Here is a 20,810-nt window from a genome sequence, read left to right as displayed (position 1 = left end):
TCATAAAATAATGAGAACATTATTTTTAATTCATCAGTTTTTTTATATATGCACTCTAAATTATTTTTTGAAAATGACAATTAATATCACTGTAATTTTTTGTTTATTTATTTTTAAGCAAAAATAATATCAACAAGTGAAAAAGCGTTAAGTTCGGCCGGGCCGAACTTTGGATACCCTCCACCATAGTTATACTGACAGATACATGCAATGAAAATATAGGGAACATACCAAAAAGTGGGCATATATCGATAATTCTACAAACCGATTTATGTAAACCATTATGTACACCAAATACAAATTTCATCAATTTTAATGGGGATTTTTCCTAAAATCCAAAAAGTGGACTGATACTGATTAAGAATGGTATAATGGTATAAAATCCTCAAACAAACAACTGTAATTTAGATTACAAAGTTATATGAGTCTATGCCTAAAGGGGGGCCAATATTGATTACATAGTGTAGGAAGTAGTGAATATTTGGGGATTTCATTATATGAGGGCAATACCTAATTAATGACGGTACATACCTATTTGGAACCCATTTTTTTAATTGTTTATCTCAATTCTTTCCTTCAGCAGGTATCATTATATTGAGGAGATGCCTAAATGTCTGCCGATATATTTCATTATTGTCATGTTTGAGTTTTTTTTTATCACAATATCTTTAGATTAGAAATTGACTATTTCACGTAACGACTACCTAATCCGAACACACGGAACAAATCAGATAACTATTTTTATATAAAAAAGTGGGTTATATGGGGACTACCCCTAAAAAGGGTTGAATATTAATAATTTTTGGTGGGGAGATTTGTTACCATGTACGACTACAAAATACCAAATTTCAGCGAATTCGGTTAAAAAAAAACCGAAAAAATTGACCTATATTTATAAGTTTTTGTGGAGAGATTGGCTACCCATGAAGAACTCAAATTACTAAATTACAGCCAATTCGGTGAAAAAATCCGGTCAAAACCCCCAAAAACTGGAAATTGGGAGGTACCCTTATATGAGGGCTACCAGAAAAAGTGGACCTATATTTATAATTTTTAGTAGGGAAATTTGGTACCCAATAAGAACGCAATGTACCAAATTTCAGCGAATTCAGTTGAAAACCGCGCTCAAGAACCCTAAAATACCGAAAATTGGGGGGTACCCTTATATGGGAGCTATGCCCATCTTCGAACTTGACCTGCCTGCAGACAAAAGACTAAATTAAAAAAGGCTAAATTTTAGCGTTCTATCTCAATTCGTTGAGACGCTAGAGTGACTACAACAGGCAGACGGACAGACGGGCATGCTTAGATCGTCATAGAATTTTACGCTGATCAAGAATATATATACATTATATGGTCGGAAATGATTATTTCGATGCGTTACAAACGGAAAAACAAAACTAATATGCCCTCCATACTATGGTGGAGGGCATAAAAAGTAGTGCTTCTACAGAATATCCTTAGAATTAAACACATATTGTAGTAAATGCAATCTGACAACTGATATAAAACGATAAAACAAATGGGTCATTCCAAGGGTTTCCATAATTTGTAAGTTATATCTATATATACTATATACTATCTATATATACTATTAAAACATATTAACCTACTTAAACAATTGTAGGTACATCAACCACCGATTATGGGGTGCATTACATTGCCTATCTCCGGCTGGAAGGCGAAATGACCAGCCCAATAATGATTTTTTTTATGAAATACCTTTCTTAAATCTTTCCCTTGGTATGCTAGTTGCCAAAAAAAGAATATACATAATTGAAAGAAACTTATAAATCTAATGAAAAAACTTGATAAATGTAATATATTATAGCCAGTAAGGAAAGTAGTAAAGTCGGACGGAGCCGACTATACGTATGATGAATTGGATGAACTAAAATATGTGATCTATATCTAAATGTGAACCGACTTAGATCAATCTATCAACATGTCATTCTGTAACGTAAACTAAAATCTTCATTTGGATAGATAGTGAATTAGACACGATAATGTAAGTCGAGTTAAAGCAAATCTCAATCGGGCATTAGTTGATTATTTCAATCCCAATAAACACGAAGTCGGTCGAATATATGGGTTATGTGTGCATTTCTACAAAAAGCAATTACGTCATTCTATACTCGATTTAATACGTTGTGCAAAATTTCGCGTCAATCTGATAAAAATAAGGAGTTTAAGGCATCATTTAATTAAAATCGAACGAAAATATTAATGAAAGCCATATCTAAACCGATTTCAACTAATTTCATTTCATATTTGTGCATATATATGGGAGCTATATCTAAATCTGATGCGATTTCAACTAAAAAATCAGTACGCTGTGCAAAATTGTGTGGCAATCGGCCTAACATTGGGTCTTCAGTGCACCATTTACTTAAAATCGGACAAAACTATTTATGGGAGCTAAATCTGATCCTATTTCACCTAAAAAAATCAGTACGCTGTGCAAAATTGTGTGGCAACATTGGGTCTTTGGTGTAGCATTTACTTAAAATCGGACAAAACTATATATGGAAGCTATATCTAAATCTGAACCGATTGTAACGATACTTGTCACAGGTTAGGTTATACTCATTTCAGTACGTTTTGTGCCTATGAGCAATATAATCGGAGAAAATATATATAGGAGCTATATCTAAATTTTAACCAATGTTCACTAAAAGTATCACACATCAATTAAGACTTAATTTAGTACACTATGCCAAATTTCATCAAAATATATATAGAGACTTTAGTTCAAAATTTACATTAAATCGAACGAAAATATGTAAGGGCCGTATTTCTTATTCCGCAGGCTTCTATTTTGGCACGAAGGCCGTGAAATGAGTGGCTTAGTCGCAAATCGAGAATATACATAAACATTTTTGTACCGCCACGAATTGAGATAAATCGTCGAAATTTTCTGCAGGTCCACATTTCAGCTTAGTACCCATATAACTATTCGGTATTTTGGGGGTTTTGAGTGCGTTTTTCGACGGAATGACCTATAATTTGGCACATTGGGTTCATATTTTTCGGCTTGCCCTCAATAAAAGTACCCTCTAAATTTCGGTATCATGTTTGTTCAATTTTTCGGGTAGCCCCCACATTTTCGGTATCATGAGGGTTTTGAGCACGTTTTTCAATCGAAAAACGAAAATATAGATGCGCTATACCTACATCTGAACCGATTTCAACAAAACTCAATACATCTGGTCTCAATCGAACAAACATTGGGACTTTTATTCACTAATAAAATCGAACGAAACTATATGTGTACCGATTTTTCAGAACATAAATGTAACGTTTACTTTGTTTACAATAATACATGTACAGAAAGTAGAGCAGACATGCATACATCGACTCAGGTAGTGATTATATGCTTATCCTCAAAAGTAACTGTGGCCCTATCTCGAATCCTTCGTAATAGTGCGGTAAAAGTATAAATATATATTTAAGCAATTTGAACTAATCACTTAATATGCATATTGAAATGTTGACGATTCCCCATCACTGAAACATCAGAAACCAAGAATTGCAATATCGGTCCCTGGTATGAACTATCAAAATTATTATGAATTATCAAATTTGCGGTCCCTTAATTTTTGGTATATCACCCATTCCAGTCCGCAAATAAAGCTAAACAAATATAAAAATGTATTACTTTCACAGAGGTTTCCAAACCCGTATTGAACTATATTTTACTGCAGAAAATAATTGAGAAAAATATGGCTAAACTTCAGATGCCAAATAGACATCTGTCATTTGTAACATGATTTTCTCTCGGCTGAGGTTAGCCCAATCGTGTCCATAAGGACCCACAAAATTAAAAAGGCTAGTGTCTCGCTATTGGAATTTAAATCAGATTTTTATTGATTTAAATCGGGTTGTCGGGAATCGGAAATGTCGTTTTAACGGCGTTCGGGTAGGAAACGATTATTTAACTGTAATTTGGAACGGTGGTTGTCGGGAATCGGAAACGACGATTTAACGGTGATCATGGACAGATTTCTGGTAGGGGAGATAATAAATGCAAATGTAACCATTACACTGCTTATACATATGACCTACTTTAAGTTCGATTTAACTATTTTATTACAGTTTTACTGGACCAAGTCATTGGCATTTTTGAACGGCATTATTTTTTACAGTGTTCAAATATTTATATATTTCATTCATACATATCAGAAATTCATTTATTTATTAAAAACATAAACATAACTGTCCAAATAATAAAAAACTCAGATCATAACTTATTAAACCATAAAGATGCATAAAAACAAAAATTAATGTAGTGAAAACCACAGTTAATTTCATAATATTATTAACCCAGAAATAGGAAGGGGAAAATTTTAAACCAAGATTTTGTGAGCGCTGTTCTAAGGCGCTCACTCTCCCCCACCTAAATCGACTTTATTAAAACCTGACCCACATTTTTTGATTGGAAGTGCAAAAAAAAAAATATATATATATATATATATATGCCCCATGGTGGACAATACCATATTTGTGTTTATCTACATGAAAGATAATACCCTATGGTTGTATTCATTATATTTTATATAAATTTTATTTTATTTCTTTTGTAAAAAAGGTTTGTACCTAATCGATTTTCAACCAAGAAAACCGTTGCAATATATACTAGTGGGGATCTACAGAAAAGTATGGCATATTATTGAGGGTTTACATTGAACATTTTTGGTAAGAAATTGTTTACTCATGGAAAAAGTAAAAGCGAAATATATCCTAACTTTTGAAGAATATTACTAAAATTTGTAGAAATGATGCATTAAAATGTATCTGATGGGTTGTAAAAAATTATATATAATAAAAAGTTAAGTCTCCAACATTGAATGCTGGGTAACGTTATATTGCTACTCGATGGTTGGTAAAGTTGCTTAATTTTTCGCTTGTTCTATTCTATGTATACCATGAGACGCTATGGTTTTTGTAAATCCTGGTTACTAGTATTGTTGAATATTGTTGTTTACTATCGTATTGGTATATTACACTCCTTCGGCTATATATTAACGCGCAGAACACCATATTTATGATGACGCCATATAATTTGAGAATATTCTTTATACTATTTTGACTGAACAAAATAGAGTTTGTACTTTATATTCAGTTTCTTAAGAATTCATGGAGTTTTTTCTTGATTAGAGACATATTAAAATACTTAACTTCAAAAATCCATTAAACAATGATAATATGTAATCCTATATTTAAATCGAAAATCGAATTGAAAATTTTATAATTTAGCAACCTTGTACTTAATCTTGTCAAATATACAAATATATGTATTTGTATATTAATACTAGCGGGCCCGGCAAACGTTGTCTTGCCTAGCAATTATGTCTAATTTTCGGAATTTTAGGTTTCTTTTTACACCATCCAACATACATTTCTACTTCTTATAAGATATTTGATATTGAAAATGTTCAACGGAATTGCTTCTAATTTAATATTAATTGATAATAATAATATCAATATTGACCCAAGTATTCGGATAGCTCACATATATCGGTATCCCTTAATATTCGGTATTTGGGTGTATTTTTATAATCGCCCAAGCTTCTAAATATCCCCCATCTAATAGTACCCCACATTTTTTGATGCTGTGGGGGATTTGGACACGTTTTTAAATCTAATCGGCATTTGGTTCTTATTTGGAATATTATGAATCACACTAAAATTATCTATATTGGCCCACTTTTGAGGTAGCTCCCATATAACGGTACTCAAAATATTTGGCATTTTGGTGTTTCAACCATAGTGGTTGTAATGTTTTATTTTGGATGATCAAAACCTCTTTACCAAAAATTAACAATATTGGTAAAATTTTCCGTGTAGCCCCATATAATGGTATCCCTCATTGTTTGGTATTTTCTCATGTGGTGTTAAATCTTCCTTCCAAAAATTCCCATTGTACCATAACGGGATAACACACATTTATGAGGGAATATTTCTATTTTGGCCCAAGCTCCTACATACAGGTCCCACTCCATTTTCGGAATTGTGAAGACTTTGACCGAATTTTCTCATAGATTACGTTGAAGTTCTTCCCCCTTTTCCAACCTGAGTGTCTATAATTTTGAACATTATTGTTAAATATCATGGACAACCTACTACCTAATAGTGTTATAACATTGCACCAATATAAATGTCTCGATAGATTTAAGGAATATATGTGATTTAGGGAATGATGTTATTAGATCTCCTGATCTAATAGTCACACTTTTTTATATGAGTTACGCCTGTCTGTCTTACAGCAAATGAGTGGTATATTAGTTTTCTCTGCGATACATATTATTAGTATCGGAAAATGCGGTATTGAGTTTATAAGTTCAAAGATACTAACCAACGATTAAGCAAATAACCACCATATAATGGTGCCATCTAATTTCCCGTGGCATATCAACATTTTAGGTACGTTAAGAAATAAAATATCCCTACGGAACTATTTTTATTTTTTTTTAAGAAAATAATCTTGGGCATGGATCTTAGAATCAGAACTCTATTCGGCATGTCTTCTGATTTTCATCCTTGCATTTGTCCCAAATGTACGGCATTTTATGGAATGATACATTCTATTCAATGATACTTCTCAATTATTTTTAAAATTCTTACAAAAATATTTCAATACAATGTCAATCCAATTGAAAATATATTTTCAAAATTTTCAATAATTGACAAATGACAGCTTAAAGTAATGATACGCTACCAATTTTCTCCCAATATATCTCAAAATTACAACTACGACGTAGTGCAATAAAAATAGCTCGATAATAAATGCAAATATGCTTCAAAATATTTTTTTGCAATTTTTTTGCGATTTTCAAAATTTTCACCTTTAAAACCTTCTTGAAGCTCCACGAACATTTCAAGACTAATATAAGAAAAATCCGTTCAGCCGTTCTCGAGTTTTAGCGAGACTAACGAAAAGCAATTCATTTTTATTTACATATACATACATATATATAGATGGTAACCATTTACATGCACACGGCGAGTCACATATTTTTCCATATTCCCAATGTGCGATTTATTGTATGCTAAAATCAGGGAATACATTCCATTCACTATATGTTGATGGACATATGAAGTTAGTCTTTCAATCTGAAATTCCTCGAAAAAATTAACGGCTGAAGTAATATATACGATGAGGATGTTACCATTACCGATCCCTCTGTGTCTTTTTATATGAATATCATATGTTTTTACGTATTGGTAATATATTAATACTATAATTGTACCAATTATATTATCCCTAGCTAGATGACTTCCTGGTAAGAGTTTCAAAATAGGAATATATGTATATCAAAAAGTTGTTGTACAAATGTTCTTGATTTTTAATATATATATATATACATATATATATATATATACAATGAAAATTGTGAAAATATATTTGCGCTAAATGACCTTGCCAAATCTATCAAAGCCAATACCGTAATCATTCATAATCACAACGTTTCCATTCGATCCAGCATAGAAACACTACTTTACACCATTAATATAAATGTTGGTCAAAAACTCAACCCCAAATATTGAAAATTACTTTTTTGAGGAAGTTTTTTTTTCAAAGGATTGGTAAAACTTCACTCAAATTCGTTCTATTCTAAATAAACATTTTATGACGACTGTTATTATCAAAATTCCACAAATTGAATTAAACACTTTAATATTACAATCAAACCATATGTTATACAAACTGAATATAAGTCTTGGCATACAATATACATTATCAACAACTATGTATAATAATATGTATACTACAAAATAAATACGAATTTAATTTTATTCATTTATATATTTATACAAAGGACAATAAGAGAAAAGAAAACACAGCAGTCGATCAGGGACAATCGTCTAAAAAAATCGCCGTCGGGGAATCAAAATGACAAAATGTGAAGTTTCAAAGCAGCAAAAACAATAGCCTGGTTTGCACCACTACCAATAAACGAATGACGGTTCAACACTTGACTGATGTCCCTGTTTATGTCTCTCTATCTCTCTATTCTGCTCCCCATTGGGAGTACCAATGGGGAGCAGAAGTACCCCCATCGTACTAACTGAGAGCAATGTGTTTATTTTTTAAATTAAAAAAAACGACTACTACTACACAACCAAATCAAAAACACGATTCAATGAGCATTAGTTTAGCTTTTTTCATTTACTGTTTTTGTTAAATGAGAGCGAAAGAGTGAATGATTGTAGAGAAAAGAGATGGAACATGTGAATTGTAAAAAGAGCGCACGCGATTTAGTTTTGTATTTCGGAGGAGACAACAACTAAGTTGTGTGTTGTTATTGTTCTGCGAGACATCTGTGTCGAGCTGTCATAAATCTTAATTTGATGATGGAAAGGAATGAACACAAACGACAGTCAGTCACAATGAACTTGCAACTGGATTGAAACATATATATTCAAGGTATATACATAAATGTTTATATGCCTTGTGTTTTGTAGGTACATTTTTATTTCTTCAAACACGAATACCCCTCAATGGGAAAAATATCTGTAGCATTGAGTTGTCATTGAACAGGTAGACAAAATTGATTGATTAGCGTTGCCACAGAGCAAATTCTAGAAAACAAAATTGTCAACTTTACGAAATAAGTATGTATTAATTATATACTCTGGGCTTAGCAGCAGAATTAGCAATTGTTAGGTTCGATGCAGGATAAAAAGAGAGGCCAAATGAATAGGGTAGCTAGTTTTCCTTTTCTTTCCGTTTGTAAATTAAATGAGCATCAGCTGTTAATACAACAGTCCATCAATGGTTCATCAAAACTCAAGGCAACTGACTCACACCCATACACATCGAACACCAAACCAAAACAGAGCGAACACAAGCCATAAGCAAATGAAGCTGACTGAACAAGAGTATTTGGAGGGGTAACAGCATATAGTATATGCCATATTCTCTCGCTCTCTGCTCTATCTAACAACAACAAAGAGCATTCGATGTCACAACGGAGTTAAGAGAAAAATCAAAACCCAACGAAAACTCAAAATTGTTTGAGAAGAGTATTTTAGTCTCTTAATTATTTAAGAGAGTTGTATTTCTATATTTCTTATTGGATTTTAAAGAGGAATTTTTGTGAGAATTCAGTAACTTTTGCTTCAATATGAGAACTGGTTAAAATACGATAATATTAAGAGTGTCCATAGCAGAATTTAACGAGATGTTTAGTTTCCCAATAACCTTTAATACGCGAGATCATATCTGAAGCGGTTTTTTTTGTCCAAAAGTGTATTCAAATGCCGCCGTAAAGTGTAATTTTGCGTTTTCGTACGACAAATATAACAAAATAAATTTATACTTGAAGGGCCGTTAAAAACCCCTTTAAAGCTCATTTTAAAAATTATAAGGAAATTTAAAGAGTGCTACAATAACAAGAGAGAAATTAAAGAGCTGATTATAACGACGGACATTTCAAAATTGTGAGTGTCGCACTATGTCTGTTGAAGGAAAACTTTCATTCTGAAGTTAATTAACGGCAAAACATTGACGAGTTCTATGCATTAACAGGCAACCCACAATGGTTGGTACGGAGTTGGCGCAGTAACATCAGCCTGACATTCATTTCAAAATTCGAGCACGAAGTTCATACATTTGGTTGGGAATCAGCAACGTGCTGATAATTTGATGGACCCAACAAGCCTGGCCAAAACATTTACAATTATTAGACATCACGCGTACGTTAAACCAAGCGGATGTAATAGAAACGGAAAACGGAACACGTTTATGAAAGTCGACCAACTAAAAACGGCGTAAATAAAATTCGAAACGAAGATACGGTGCTAGCAAAAAAAGCAACAATATTAATTATGAACTTAGGTTCAAGAACTGGAAGTGAAGTGATTGTTTAAAAACATAACAAACTAAAATGAAATCTGCGCAAATTTAATAAAATTGCAAATTAAAAAAAATCAATTATCCAAAATATATTATTAACTGAAAATTAATTATTTAAGAACAAAATATCGCATCCATACGTCTGAAGAGTGACTCAATAATGTTTGCATAGTTTGTGCAGATGATTAAAATCATTTTGACGTTAGTTACACGCACACAAGTGTTGAATTAAAACACGCATACTAAGCGCCAATTCTTCATTATCCCCCACCCTTGCCAAAAAAAAAAAAAAAACATCAGTACAACTGGGAAGTTTACACTTTCATCCAACATACGTATACGTAAAAGAGCATCTTTTTTCCTCTGGACGCCTTACTAATCCGGCAAATAAGACAAAAAATCAGAGGCAACGTTTGATTAAATACGCGTGCTAAACTGTTACTCTTCAATTGAAACCTGTCGAAAATCAAGAAAAATTGCCAGAAAAAAAATATCCCAACCACAAACCAACCAAAAGAGGGGTCAATCAGCTGCATTGACAACTGAAAGAAGCAACACATTCAAAAGGAGAAACACACGTACACGCATACATACTCGTATACGACATTACTCCAACACCAGCAGAAGCAGCAGCAAAAACAACACAAGGAAGGCATCACACAAGAAGTGACGAGAGCAGAGCACAAAGAAAGCATCATTCACTCTTATTGTCGCACGTCTCATCAAACTTCGTTTATTCGGTTTTTGAGACATCGTGTGCTCCACTCATCTTTATCATCATCTCACGGCAGCCGTGGTGGCAGCAGCTTCAGCAGCAGCATCACCATCATCACACATAACTTCGTTTTTGATGCGCCTTTCTTGTCACACGAGTGAAAGAGGGGGTGCAAGTGTGTGAGAGTGTAACTCTGAGTATGACGATTTTGTTGGCCTGAGTATTGTCAGTCAGTCAGTCTTTTTTCTTTCCGTTTGTTGTTATTGTGTGTTGAACCACACTACACAACACATATCATCGAACAATAACAACAAGTCAACACAGAACGCGCACACACAACATCAACGTCAACCGTGAAAGCAGCGCAGCCGACCAGCCAGCATTGAATGTTTCTGTGATTAAGTGACGACATTCGCTGTTTGACTCTCAAACGGTTAACGACGGTTATCTGGCCATAACGGAAATACGCCGCCACGCCACACGCACAAAACAAGATTTGAGAAAGACCGAATAAAAAATAACACAAAATCCAAACAAACTCGCCAAGACTTGTGTGTTTTCTTGCACATTTTATTTTTTTGTGTGTTATTATCATTCAGCTCAGTGGACACCAAACAGCAAGAAAGAATGCTGCTATTAAGAACAAACGTGAACTTGTGTTGATGTGATAAAATTAATTAATTTAATTTTTTGTTTGTTTTCAAAATAAAAACAATGAATAAGAATTCATATCTAGTCAAATGCTACAAAACGTTAAATTGGCAGAAATAAGTGAAAAATTAAGTGAAATGGAAAAATAACTTGACTTAAAAAACACAAAAACAACAAAGAATCCAAGACTGATTAAAATCCAAAAAAAAAACAAAGGAGAAATTTTAAATAAAAAAACACGTTTCTCACCCCTCATCCCATTTAAACAAAAACCTCAGAAAACTTAAAACACTACAACAAAATTCGTTAACAAAGTATACGTAAAATGCAACAAAATCAATACAAATTAATAATTAGAAATATATTTAAATAATATTATAATAAACTAAATAAAAACAAATTATTTATTAAGTTATTAAAATTTAAAAAACAAAATAAAAACGAAAATCCTTTAAACGTAGAGTGCAAATCAAATATTTCCCTAAAACAAATTAAAATAAAAAAACAAATCTTGCTCATATAAATAAAAAAAAACACACACACAAAAAATACTTGATGTAAACAAAAAACCTAAAACCATACCTTAAATATTTAACCGAATGTATACGATCCACTGCAATTATTAATTAAATTAAACAAAATAATACAAATTTAAAAAATTACAAAAAAAAATATTTTCTAAATTTAAAACAAAACAAAACAAAATTTTCTTAAAAATTCAATACAACAAATACCATTAGTTTTATTAATAAATCCAACAACAATTATACGCGTACATAGTGCAAAAACCAAACCAGAAAAAAAAAACAACAACAATAATTTATTAAATATTAAAAATATATTGAAATAAATAAGAAAAAAAACAAAACTGAAAAACAACATCAATAAATCTTCAGGAGCAAAAAATCATCATTCGACCGACCGACCACCTCAGTTATACACACATACAATCTTAAATTTAAACCGAAAATTAAAATTTATGATTGTTTAACAACTATATATAAAAAACAACAACAACAAATTTCTATAAAATTTTGAAATCTCCTCACAACAACAACAAATATTTGTGTTAATTTTCTGTTTTTGCCTTAAGTTTGAGTGAAGGCTAAAACATCAATATTAATAATTATAATAATAAGAACAACCACAACAACAACACATTTCACCAATCTCATCAACAAAACATCTCAAAATGCTGCACGAAGCTTTAATGTTAGAAATCTATCGTCAAGCATTGAATGCGGGGTAAGTTGCTGCTTCTTCACCACTTTTATACTTTTTTATTGCCTCTTTGTCAAAATAAATCAAAAATGTTTTTTTTTTGTTCATTGCTGTTGATTTGATATGTTTTTCTTATATATCCGAATGAGATTAGTAACGTCAATATTATTCTAAAATCGTTATTGTTGTTCTTGTTGCTTTTGAAACAATCATATATTAATAAATTAGCTGCTAAGTGGGGGAGACGTTTTTTCTTGGGAAAAAAAGAATTGTTTTTCCGTTTGTTTTGCCTTCAAGAAAATATGTTCGACAACATTGTTTGTTTTTGGGTTATTAGTAGAGTCAGCAAGTCAGTCAGCCAGTCATGTGCTATGGTGGGCGTAAATAAAAAAAATAAGCAAATTAAGGGACAGTTTTTTTGATGAATTACATCAATGCAAACATAAGGTGATTAAGAAAATAAATCGTCAACATTTTCAATCGAGTAAATTGGAATAAATTTAGAACAGAAAAAAATTGAATACAGTAAAATGTCTAATTTATGAATGAATAACGAAAATTTCGTTAATATCGACGACCTCCATGCGTCCGACAATTATTGTCATTATAAATTAGTTTTGTTTTTTAATGTTGAACATATTATTCACATTATTTCGTGGAGAAAAGTTGTCATAAAGCAACATAATTTTTGTTAAATATTCTATTAATTAAAAAAATCTATATATTTTGTAGAATTAAATAAGTTAAACCAAAAATTATAAAATAAATGTTTTATTTCTAAGAAATTTTTGTAGCCGGTCATAACATTTGTTCGATTCCTATTTTACTAATTATTAATGTATATTCATGTATATGTATGTGTACTTTTAGATATATTACGACAATAAGGGAAAACATATAACATTTCAAAATAATTGTTTATTGAAATTATTAAAAATTTTAAATCAATATAATAATAAGATTAATTTTAAAATATATTTTTTTTTAACTTTACCAGTTTCAGTACAATTTGTTGATAATCTGAATTGTTTTTATACACTTCTCTCTATTTCCAAATATTAGAATATTCTATAAGCTTGTTTCCGATTATTTCTCTTCCTCACATATGCAGATTTAATGTAAATATTATAACTAAAGTTCAAATGAATTTGTACGAACGACCTTCGCATGTCAATTCGCAATCAATATTCCGAAAATATATTTTTTTCCTTCTGTATAGGAATCATATAATGAGGAAATTTCATAATTTTTTGTGCATTTTAATTAACTTGTAATTATAATCGATTTTCTAATTCTGGATGATATACAATATTATTGGCATAAAATTTAGACGTGTGAAGTCTTTACTCTTTTTTTACAATTTAAGAAATACATCTTCCAAGTTTAGAGAATTCTACACTAATATATAAAGAGTTCATGTTTAACAATCTATTTTCTCTAAAAGCAAACAAACTTTATATTATAAATAAAAATCATATTTTCAGACGTGTTAGTTAATTTAATATGTAATACATATTTGACGCTTTGTGGTGGCTATATCAAACATCGGTATATAAATATCGGTTTACATAAAATAGCATTCGATGAACTTTATTTTGGTTCCATTAACTTATATATATTTTTGTGGAGTAACAAATATCACATTTTAACTTTGGCCTTAATTCGCCTAAAATTCAAAACTTGTTTTAACGATTTTTTCACATTTTTTTCTTACATATATAATAAATGTGTGTGTATTAAAACTGTCTCTTATCAACAGCCTATTTATGTCTATCTATACAAAATTGTATATTTTTGACACTTTCAACAAATTCTAATAATTAAAATTAATTAAATGAAATTGTTTTTGTCATTTAATCATTACCACCTCCCCACCCCAAAACGTACAATCATTTATTTATTTTTTTTTTTTTTTTTTTGATGCCAAGGCATACTCGATAGGGACGGAGTGAGTGATATTTCATAAACAATCATTATTTATGCCATTCGTTTCATTCCAAAACGAAATGACAGTTTTATTGCACAGTACTACAGTAAAGATCATGCATATTAGACTATAATTGATCTACAACCACCAAACGTCACTCTAAGGCAGTGTTACACACACAACAGCCGCACCACCATTAAATTCTGAAAAAAATAACAACAACAACAAGTCGCCATATTTGATATTGAATCGGTGTTTAGTTTGATACAGTATAGAAGTGGTGCTGAATAATTACGGGGTTGTAAAATGGCATTTTTGAAATTTTCCAATATCAATATTTGAAAAATGTTTTAAAGAATATAGTTAAAATTGTATGTACATACATACATTTTTTTTTGTTTTAATGAATTGTCATATGTTATTTTAAATTTTTTATATTTTTTCTGTTCATATTTTTGTTTATAACACTAATAAAATCATCAAAATCAATGATTTTAGACACACACACATTTTGTGCTGATGTTGACAATTTGGAAATTTCCAATACCAAACTATTCATCTATATAAACCATATGTCTATATGTATATATATATATATATATATTCCTTCATTTATTCTACATCTATAAATTTTATTCTCTATGCTAAATATCTGACAAGAATTGACTGTTTAGTATTTCGTTTTGCGTATGACCTTATAACCAATAAATTTATTAATAGTTTTAATATAAATTATAAAACTAAAAAAAAAATCCAAACACATTATTATTAGCCAATAGCAGTGATATTGACATATGATACTAATTTGCTATTGCAGCGAAAAGTTTATGATTTATAGCCATGATATGATAGTGAATGAAATAAAAAGACATGTTGACATGGTTTTATATATATACATATGTAGTATGTACATACACATATATAGGAGAGGTAAACATATAAAAATGTTGCTCACAAAGATCAATTTATTTTACACAATCAATGCACAGAGACAAATTTTCAATTGCACCCCGCAGCTAAAATATGTTATGAAGCAAAAAAAAAAAATGGAAAACATTGAAAACAAATTGAGAACAAATACAAATTATTTGCAAATGTGAAAATTTCATTAGAAACAGCTTGTTTTCATGCGAGTCTTATTGACAACTAATTTGTTCAAATATGCATCTGAAAATTGACAAGTTTTTAGTGGGATCACAATATTAGAAATATTTCAAAGTTTTTCGTTGTATTTACTTGCACCTTTCTTGTCCTGGGATTTTTTCTCGGCATTCTCATAGAAGATTAGAATATAGTTATTAAAAAATATTATATTTGCAATTTATTAAAAATCATTTAAATTTTAAATCTCATAAAATTTATACACAAATTTACTTTAATTTCGGTTGAAAATACAACTCGTCAAAGACTATTTTTAGAACAACTCTACTTTCCATTTGAATAATTCATACACTTCGTATGACTCATTGAACACAACTAGTCATCAATTTGATTGAAAACTCTCATATTCAATGTTAACATCAGACACACACATGCATACATACATTTCCATATAAACTAATTTTACGACTTGAAACGTCTCCACTATTATTTTTCAATATTTGGTTCATTGCAAACAGAAATGTCTCATGTCATTCATTGATCTAGACGATCTTTTAAGCATTTATCTTCATTGTTGTAAAACGTTTTTTTTTATGAACATGACATGTACAGTGGGCCATCATATCTGCATAGTAGCAAACTAAAAATGTAAATTTGTGTAATTTCTGTAATTAATAACTTACTGAATATAACTATTATAGAAACATAAGTTCCGAAAAAAATCCCTTTTGCTCTTTTTTATGCAGAACACCGAATCATACATACCATACATCTCACACCGTTCATATTGCATTGTGTTTTGTCTCGCACTCTGTTGGGTGCGAGAAAATATGATGAAAACGAAGATTAATAATAAAAAAAAAACAAACTACACATTTCTATACATACATACATATGCAATATGATTTTTTTGCTTTATATCGTTGTCGTCTCGCTTGATTTGCATAACAAATAAAAACGTTGACATATTGTGAGCTATTTTTAAGATTAGTTGAAATCATTTAGTGGTGATAGAAAACATTTTTAAAAAGTTAATGGGATCTTACACACACACAGACATACATATCAGTAGTATTGTTTTTTGTTATATTTTTAATTTGTAGGTAGTAGGTAGTTTGTTTTCATGCGAGCGACAGCCGCTCAGTTATAGATTAGAATACGAGTAGGTGTTTGAGTTTATTACCTTCTCCCATTTTTCTTTCTATAGACATTGAGATTTATTACCATTCTAATGATTTTGTTTTATTTTTGTATTTATTTACAGAGCTTTGCCAACTGCACGTCCACGTTCCACCGAATCGGCCAATTCAAGCGAACGTTGTCCATCACATGAATCAAATTCCTCCGAGAATGGTAAAGATCATCGTGAAAATAGTATAAACCAACCGCCGGCCGGTGTTCTACCCCTGCCAACATCACCTGGCGCATTCCCTGCCATTCCAAATCTGCCAGCCCAACCACCATCAATGGAAGCATACTTACACATGGTAGCAGCAGCAGCACAGCAGTACGGATTTCCCCTGGGTGCGGGTCCACGTTTACCACTTCCCATACCACCAGAAGCAGCAGCTTTCAAGTTACCACCTCAAGCGTCTCCCACTGCTTCTAGTAATCATTCGGAAGCCCTAGATTTCCGTACAAATCCTTATGCCCGGTCCGGTTCGGCTGAACCAGCCGCATCCGATGAAGATGAGGAGGACGAAGAGGCCAATGATGGCAACAATCCTTTGGATTTGTCATGTGGTACACGTAAACGTTCAGCTGAAGACGAATCCGAAACAGATGCATCAGTTGGGCAGATACAGGTAAAGAAAATATTCAAATCTGAAAGCCCTCCATTGGCACCAGCTCCAGCAGCCCAGCCTGTTCCACCCAACCCAATGATGCCTGGTGTTAATCCTTATTTGGCTGCCGTGGCAGCAGCCAATATTTTCCGTTCAGGACAGTTTCCTGATTGGAATGGCAAAAGTGATTTAGTCGTAGATCCTTTAGAGAAAATGTCTGATATCGTTAAGGGGCCACGTAAGGAGAAAAATTCTCGTAACTCCGGAAATGCACAAACCAATGCGGCCCAGCCTGTTACTCCTCAGCCACCTGCAGCAGCTCCCAGTAATGTAGCTCCACCACCAGCCAGCGAAGGCATCACCAAGACCAGACACAACATCTGGCAGTCGCACTGGCAGAATAAAGGTGTAGCCAGTTCCGTGTTCCGATGTGTCTGGTGCAAACAGAGTTTCCCCACTTTGGAAGCTTTAACAACCCACATGAAAGACAGCAAACACTGCGGCGTAAATGTTCCTCCATTTGGAAATTTGCCTACAGCAAATGAAAGGCCCCCACCACCCAATCAACCGCCCCAAGGAGCCAATCATCTAAGACAGCAACATTCTAAGGGCAACAACAATGGTCCGTCGCAAGCTGCCAAAAATGCATTCCAATTCCGTGGAGATCCTCCCACACCACTACCCCGTAAATTGGTGCGTGGTCAGAACGTGTGGTTGGGAAAAGGCGTTGAACAGGCCATGCAGATTCTAAAGTGCATGCGCTGTGGTGAAAGCTTCCGATCATTGAATGAAATGACCAAGCATATGCAGGAAACACAGCATTACACCAATATTCTGTCGCAAGAACAAACGATCTCAATGAAGTCTACACCAAATTCTGCTGCAGGGGAAAACAAAGAAGGCCAAAGTTTGAGTTCAGAGGAAAGTCGTACTCTGAGTGCTGTGCTTACGTGCAAAGTATGTGATAAGGCTTTCAACTCCTTGGGTGATCTAAGCAATCACATGGCCAAAAATAATCACTACGCTGAACCTCTGATGCAATCGATGGGTGGTGCCGCCGGCAACCGCAAACGACCAGCACCTAAAAAGAGAGAAAAATCTCTACCAGTTCGTAAGCTTTTAGAAATGAAAGGTGCTCAGGATCAAATGGAACAGGAAATGGAAATGCAGAAAATGCAACGTCCTGGTATGGGTCCTGGACCAGATAAAACGGAAGCAGCTCTATTTGCCGAACGCATGCGTCAATATATCTCAGGCATAAAACAAGATGAGTCTTCCAAGAACATGATGTCTGCATCGAATGTACTTAACAAAGCAAAATCTCCAGATCTGATTGAACCCAAAAATGGTGCAAACAAGGCCAGTACAGGCTCCTCTTCAGTTCTAAGTGCCATAGAGCAAATGTTCACCACCAGTTTCGATACACCACCACGTCACGCCAGCTTGCCAGCCACAAGTCCCTCGAATTCGTCCACTAAAAATACCTCGCCTGTGGCTTCTAATATATTGAAGCGTTTGGGCATCGATGAAAATGTTGACTACAACAAACCATTGATAGATACATCCGATCCCTACTTCCAGCACTACCGTTATACGAGCAGTGAACGCAGTGCCAGTGAATGCAGTGCTGAAACCACGCATAATGATTCCCGGAAACTGGAAAACCCCACTCCGGAAAAATCCTTTGCTGAAGAAACAAACAACTCAACAGCCAGTAAAATGGACTGTGACGTAGAAGTGAAACGTGAGGTCTCCACCGAAAAATTGGATGCCGAAGGAGCCACTAATCTAACAGTTGACAATGTGCCAAAAATTAAACAAGAAATCAAAGCTGAAATGGACGATGAAATGAACAGTGATGAGGCCCGTGCTCAGAGTCCCAAGGAGAGATCGCCTGGCGAAAATGTCACTTCGAATGGGACTGACTATTCTACAAATAACAACAATAATAACACCAAAGATTGTCCAATCCAGTCGCCTAAGATGGCTGCCAGCCCACAATCACGTATTTTACCACCACGCAGTCCCACCGACAGTCACCGCTCTATGACACCAAAGTCTCCAGCCTCAAGCATTAAGTCGTACGATGGCGGCGAGAAGAAATATCCCAGCGACTCTCTCAACGCGCTCTCGTCCATGTTCGATTCTTTGGGCAGTACGACAAACTCGTCGACTCTTAGCAGCCGCCCTCAACCACAAAATACATCATCGTTGCTCAGTACTAAACTCGATTCACCAGAGAATCTGACCACTTCCAATTCGTTAGCCGCTTTACGTCAATTCTGCATTAAGAAAGAGAAAACCGCTTAAAAACGCTCTCCAACTTATTTCGTTTTTATTTTTCATTTCTATTATGGGAAACAGTGAGAAAAACATATTTTTTGTTTTTGCTATATTTCGTTGGCATAAAACGTCTCGCTCTCGGAGTCAGCCGCGAAATTATGATTTCTGTTTTTACCAAGGGAAAACGCTCTTTTAGCTGGCCGGAAACGGAACAAGCGCGCAACAGGCGGAACAAGGTCCCTAGACCCAGGTCCTCAGTACGCCAACATTAAGACTTATGATTTCCATACAACTATGCAGTTCACTATACCACCGTCTATGTAAATCCATTTGCCGTTGTACCACACAAATCATATCGTGACAGGAAGCTCGCTTGCTTCCCTGCTTTAGAACCACTAAAGAGTGTTGATTATAATTTCGAGAGAGAGAGGGAGAGAGTAACCCAAAGCGATGTGGGAGAGTATGTGCGTGTAAAACTCTCTCAGCAGGGTAAAAATGCAGCTCTGCGCTATGGCAACAGCAACAAAAAAGGACGCTGTTGCAACTCGTGAGCGTGCCAAATGTAGGGCAAACGAGAGTGACTATGTGAAATTCTAACTGGAGTGGGACAGTGCTTCGATAGAGCGTAGCAGAGTTTGCAAAGATATAGAGGCGATCCGTGACTAAGCGGATAATGCAGAAAACAAAGACTGGAACTGAGACCCGTCTTAAATCTTAACAACAAAACTCCTAACGATGAATAATTGACCATAAACGGAAAATATATTATTGATAAAATAATATTTTGCCAAATACCCCAATTGAGACATAAATTTGGCATTGGAGCTACGTAAATAAGGTAAATATTTTTTTAATGTATATATTTGTTTAAATTATTAGTATGTCTGAAAATTAGTATTTTAAATAAATCGAATTATGTTATTAATAAATATCTTTCTTTTTCTTCTTCTCTTTTTAGAAAACAATAAACTGAACTTTTGATGCAGCAATTTTCGTGAGCTCGCCGTACCCTTTAAAAATAAAAGATTTTCGGACTATTTAAAACTATGAATTGATGTCGCTACAAATAATTTCTTGCCATATTTTGTGATAAAAAAACCACAATGCCACAATTTGAAAATTCTTCAAATATCTTGCCAAATTTTTGATGCTTGGATTGAATAACAACAACAACATTTTATGGAATAAAACTAAAACAACAACAAACAAACAAAAACTCAAAATTATAAACAGATGACACAGCCCTTTTCAGGGCTCCAATTTTTTATG

At 33.2% G+C, this 20,810-nt stretch overlaps 1 protein-coding gene across 1 annotated transcript; it reads left to right on the top strand.

The window, feature by feature from the left end:
- Positions 1 to 12,408: 12,408 nt before the first annotated feature.
- On the top strand, positions 12,409 to 19,739 carry LOC133335333 (protein teashirt). Its single transcript, XM_061543617.1, has 2 exons — positions 12,409 to 12,470; positions 16,739 to 19,739. The coding sequence occupies exons 1-2, from the start codon at positions 12,418 to 12,420 to the stop codon at positions 19,566 to 19,568; spliced, it is 2,883 nt and encodes a 960-aa protein (XP_061399601.1). The 5' UTR covers positions 12,409 to 12,417; the 3' UTR covers positions 19,569 to 19,739.
- The last annotated feature ends 1,071 nt before the right edge of the window (positions 19,740 to 20,810 follow it).

This window comes from Musca vetustissima, unplaced genomic scaffold (assembly GCF_032173495.1).
Source record: "Musca vetustissima isolate MV318-11 ecotype Yass unplaced genomic scaffold, APGP_CSIRO_Mvet_v1 utg87937, whole genome shotgun sequence".
NCBI lineage: Eukaryota > Metazoa > Arthropoda > Insecta > Diptera > Muscidae > Musca > Musca vetustissima.
This window is presented reverse-complemented; position numbering and strand designations above follow the sequence as displayed.

What these genes read in the sequence shown, in the direction of transcription:
- LOC133335333 (XM_061543617.1), top strand. Translation starts at nt 12,418, where the DNA reads ATGCTGCACGAAGCTTTAATGTTAGAAATCTATCGTCAAGCATTGAAT. An exon ending in CGTCAAGCATTGAATGCGGG is followed by an intron (nt 12,471 to 16,738) that starts GTAAGTTGCTGC and finishes ATTTATTTACAG; the next exon opens with AGCTTTGCCAACTGCACGTC.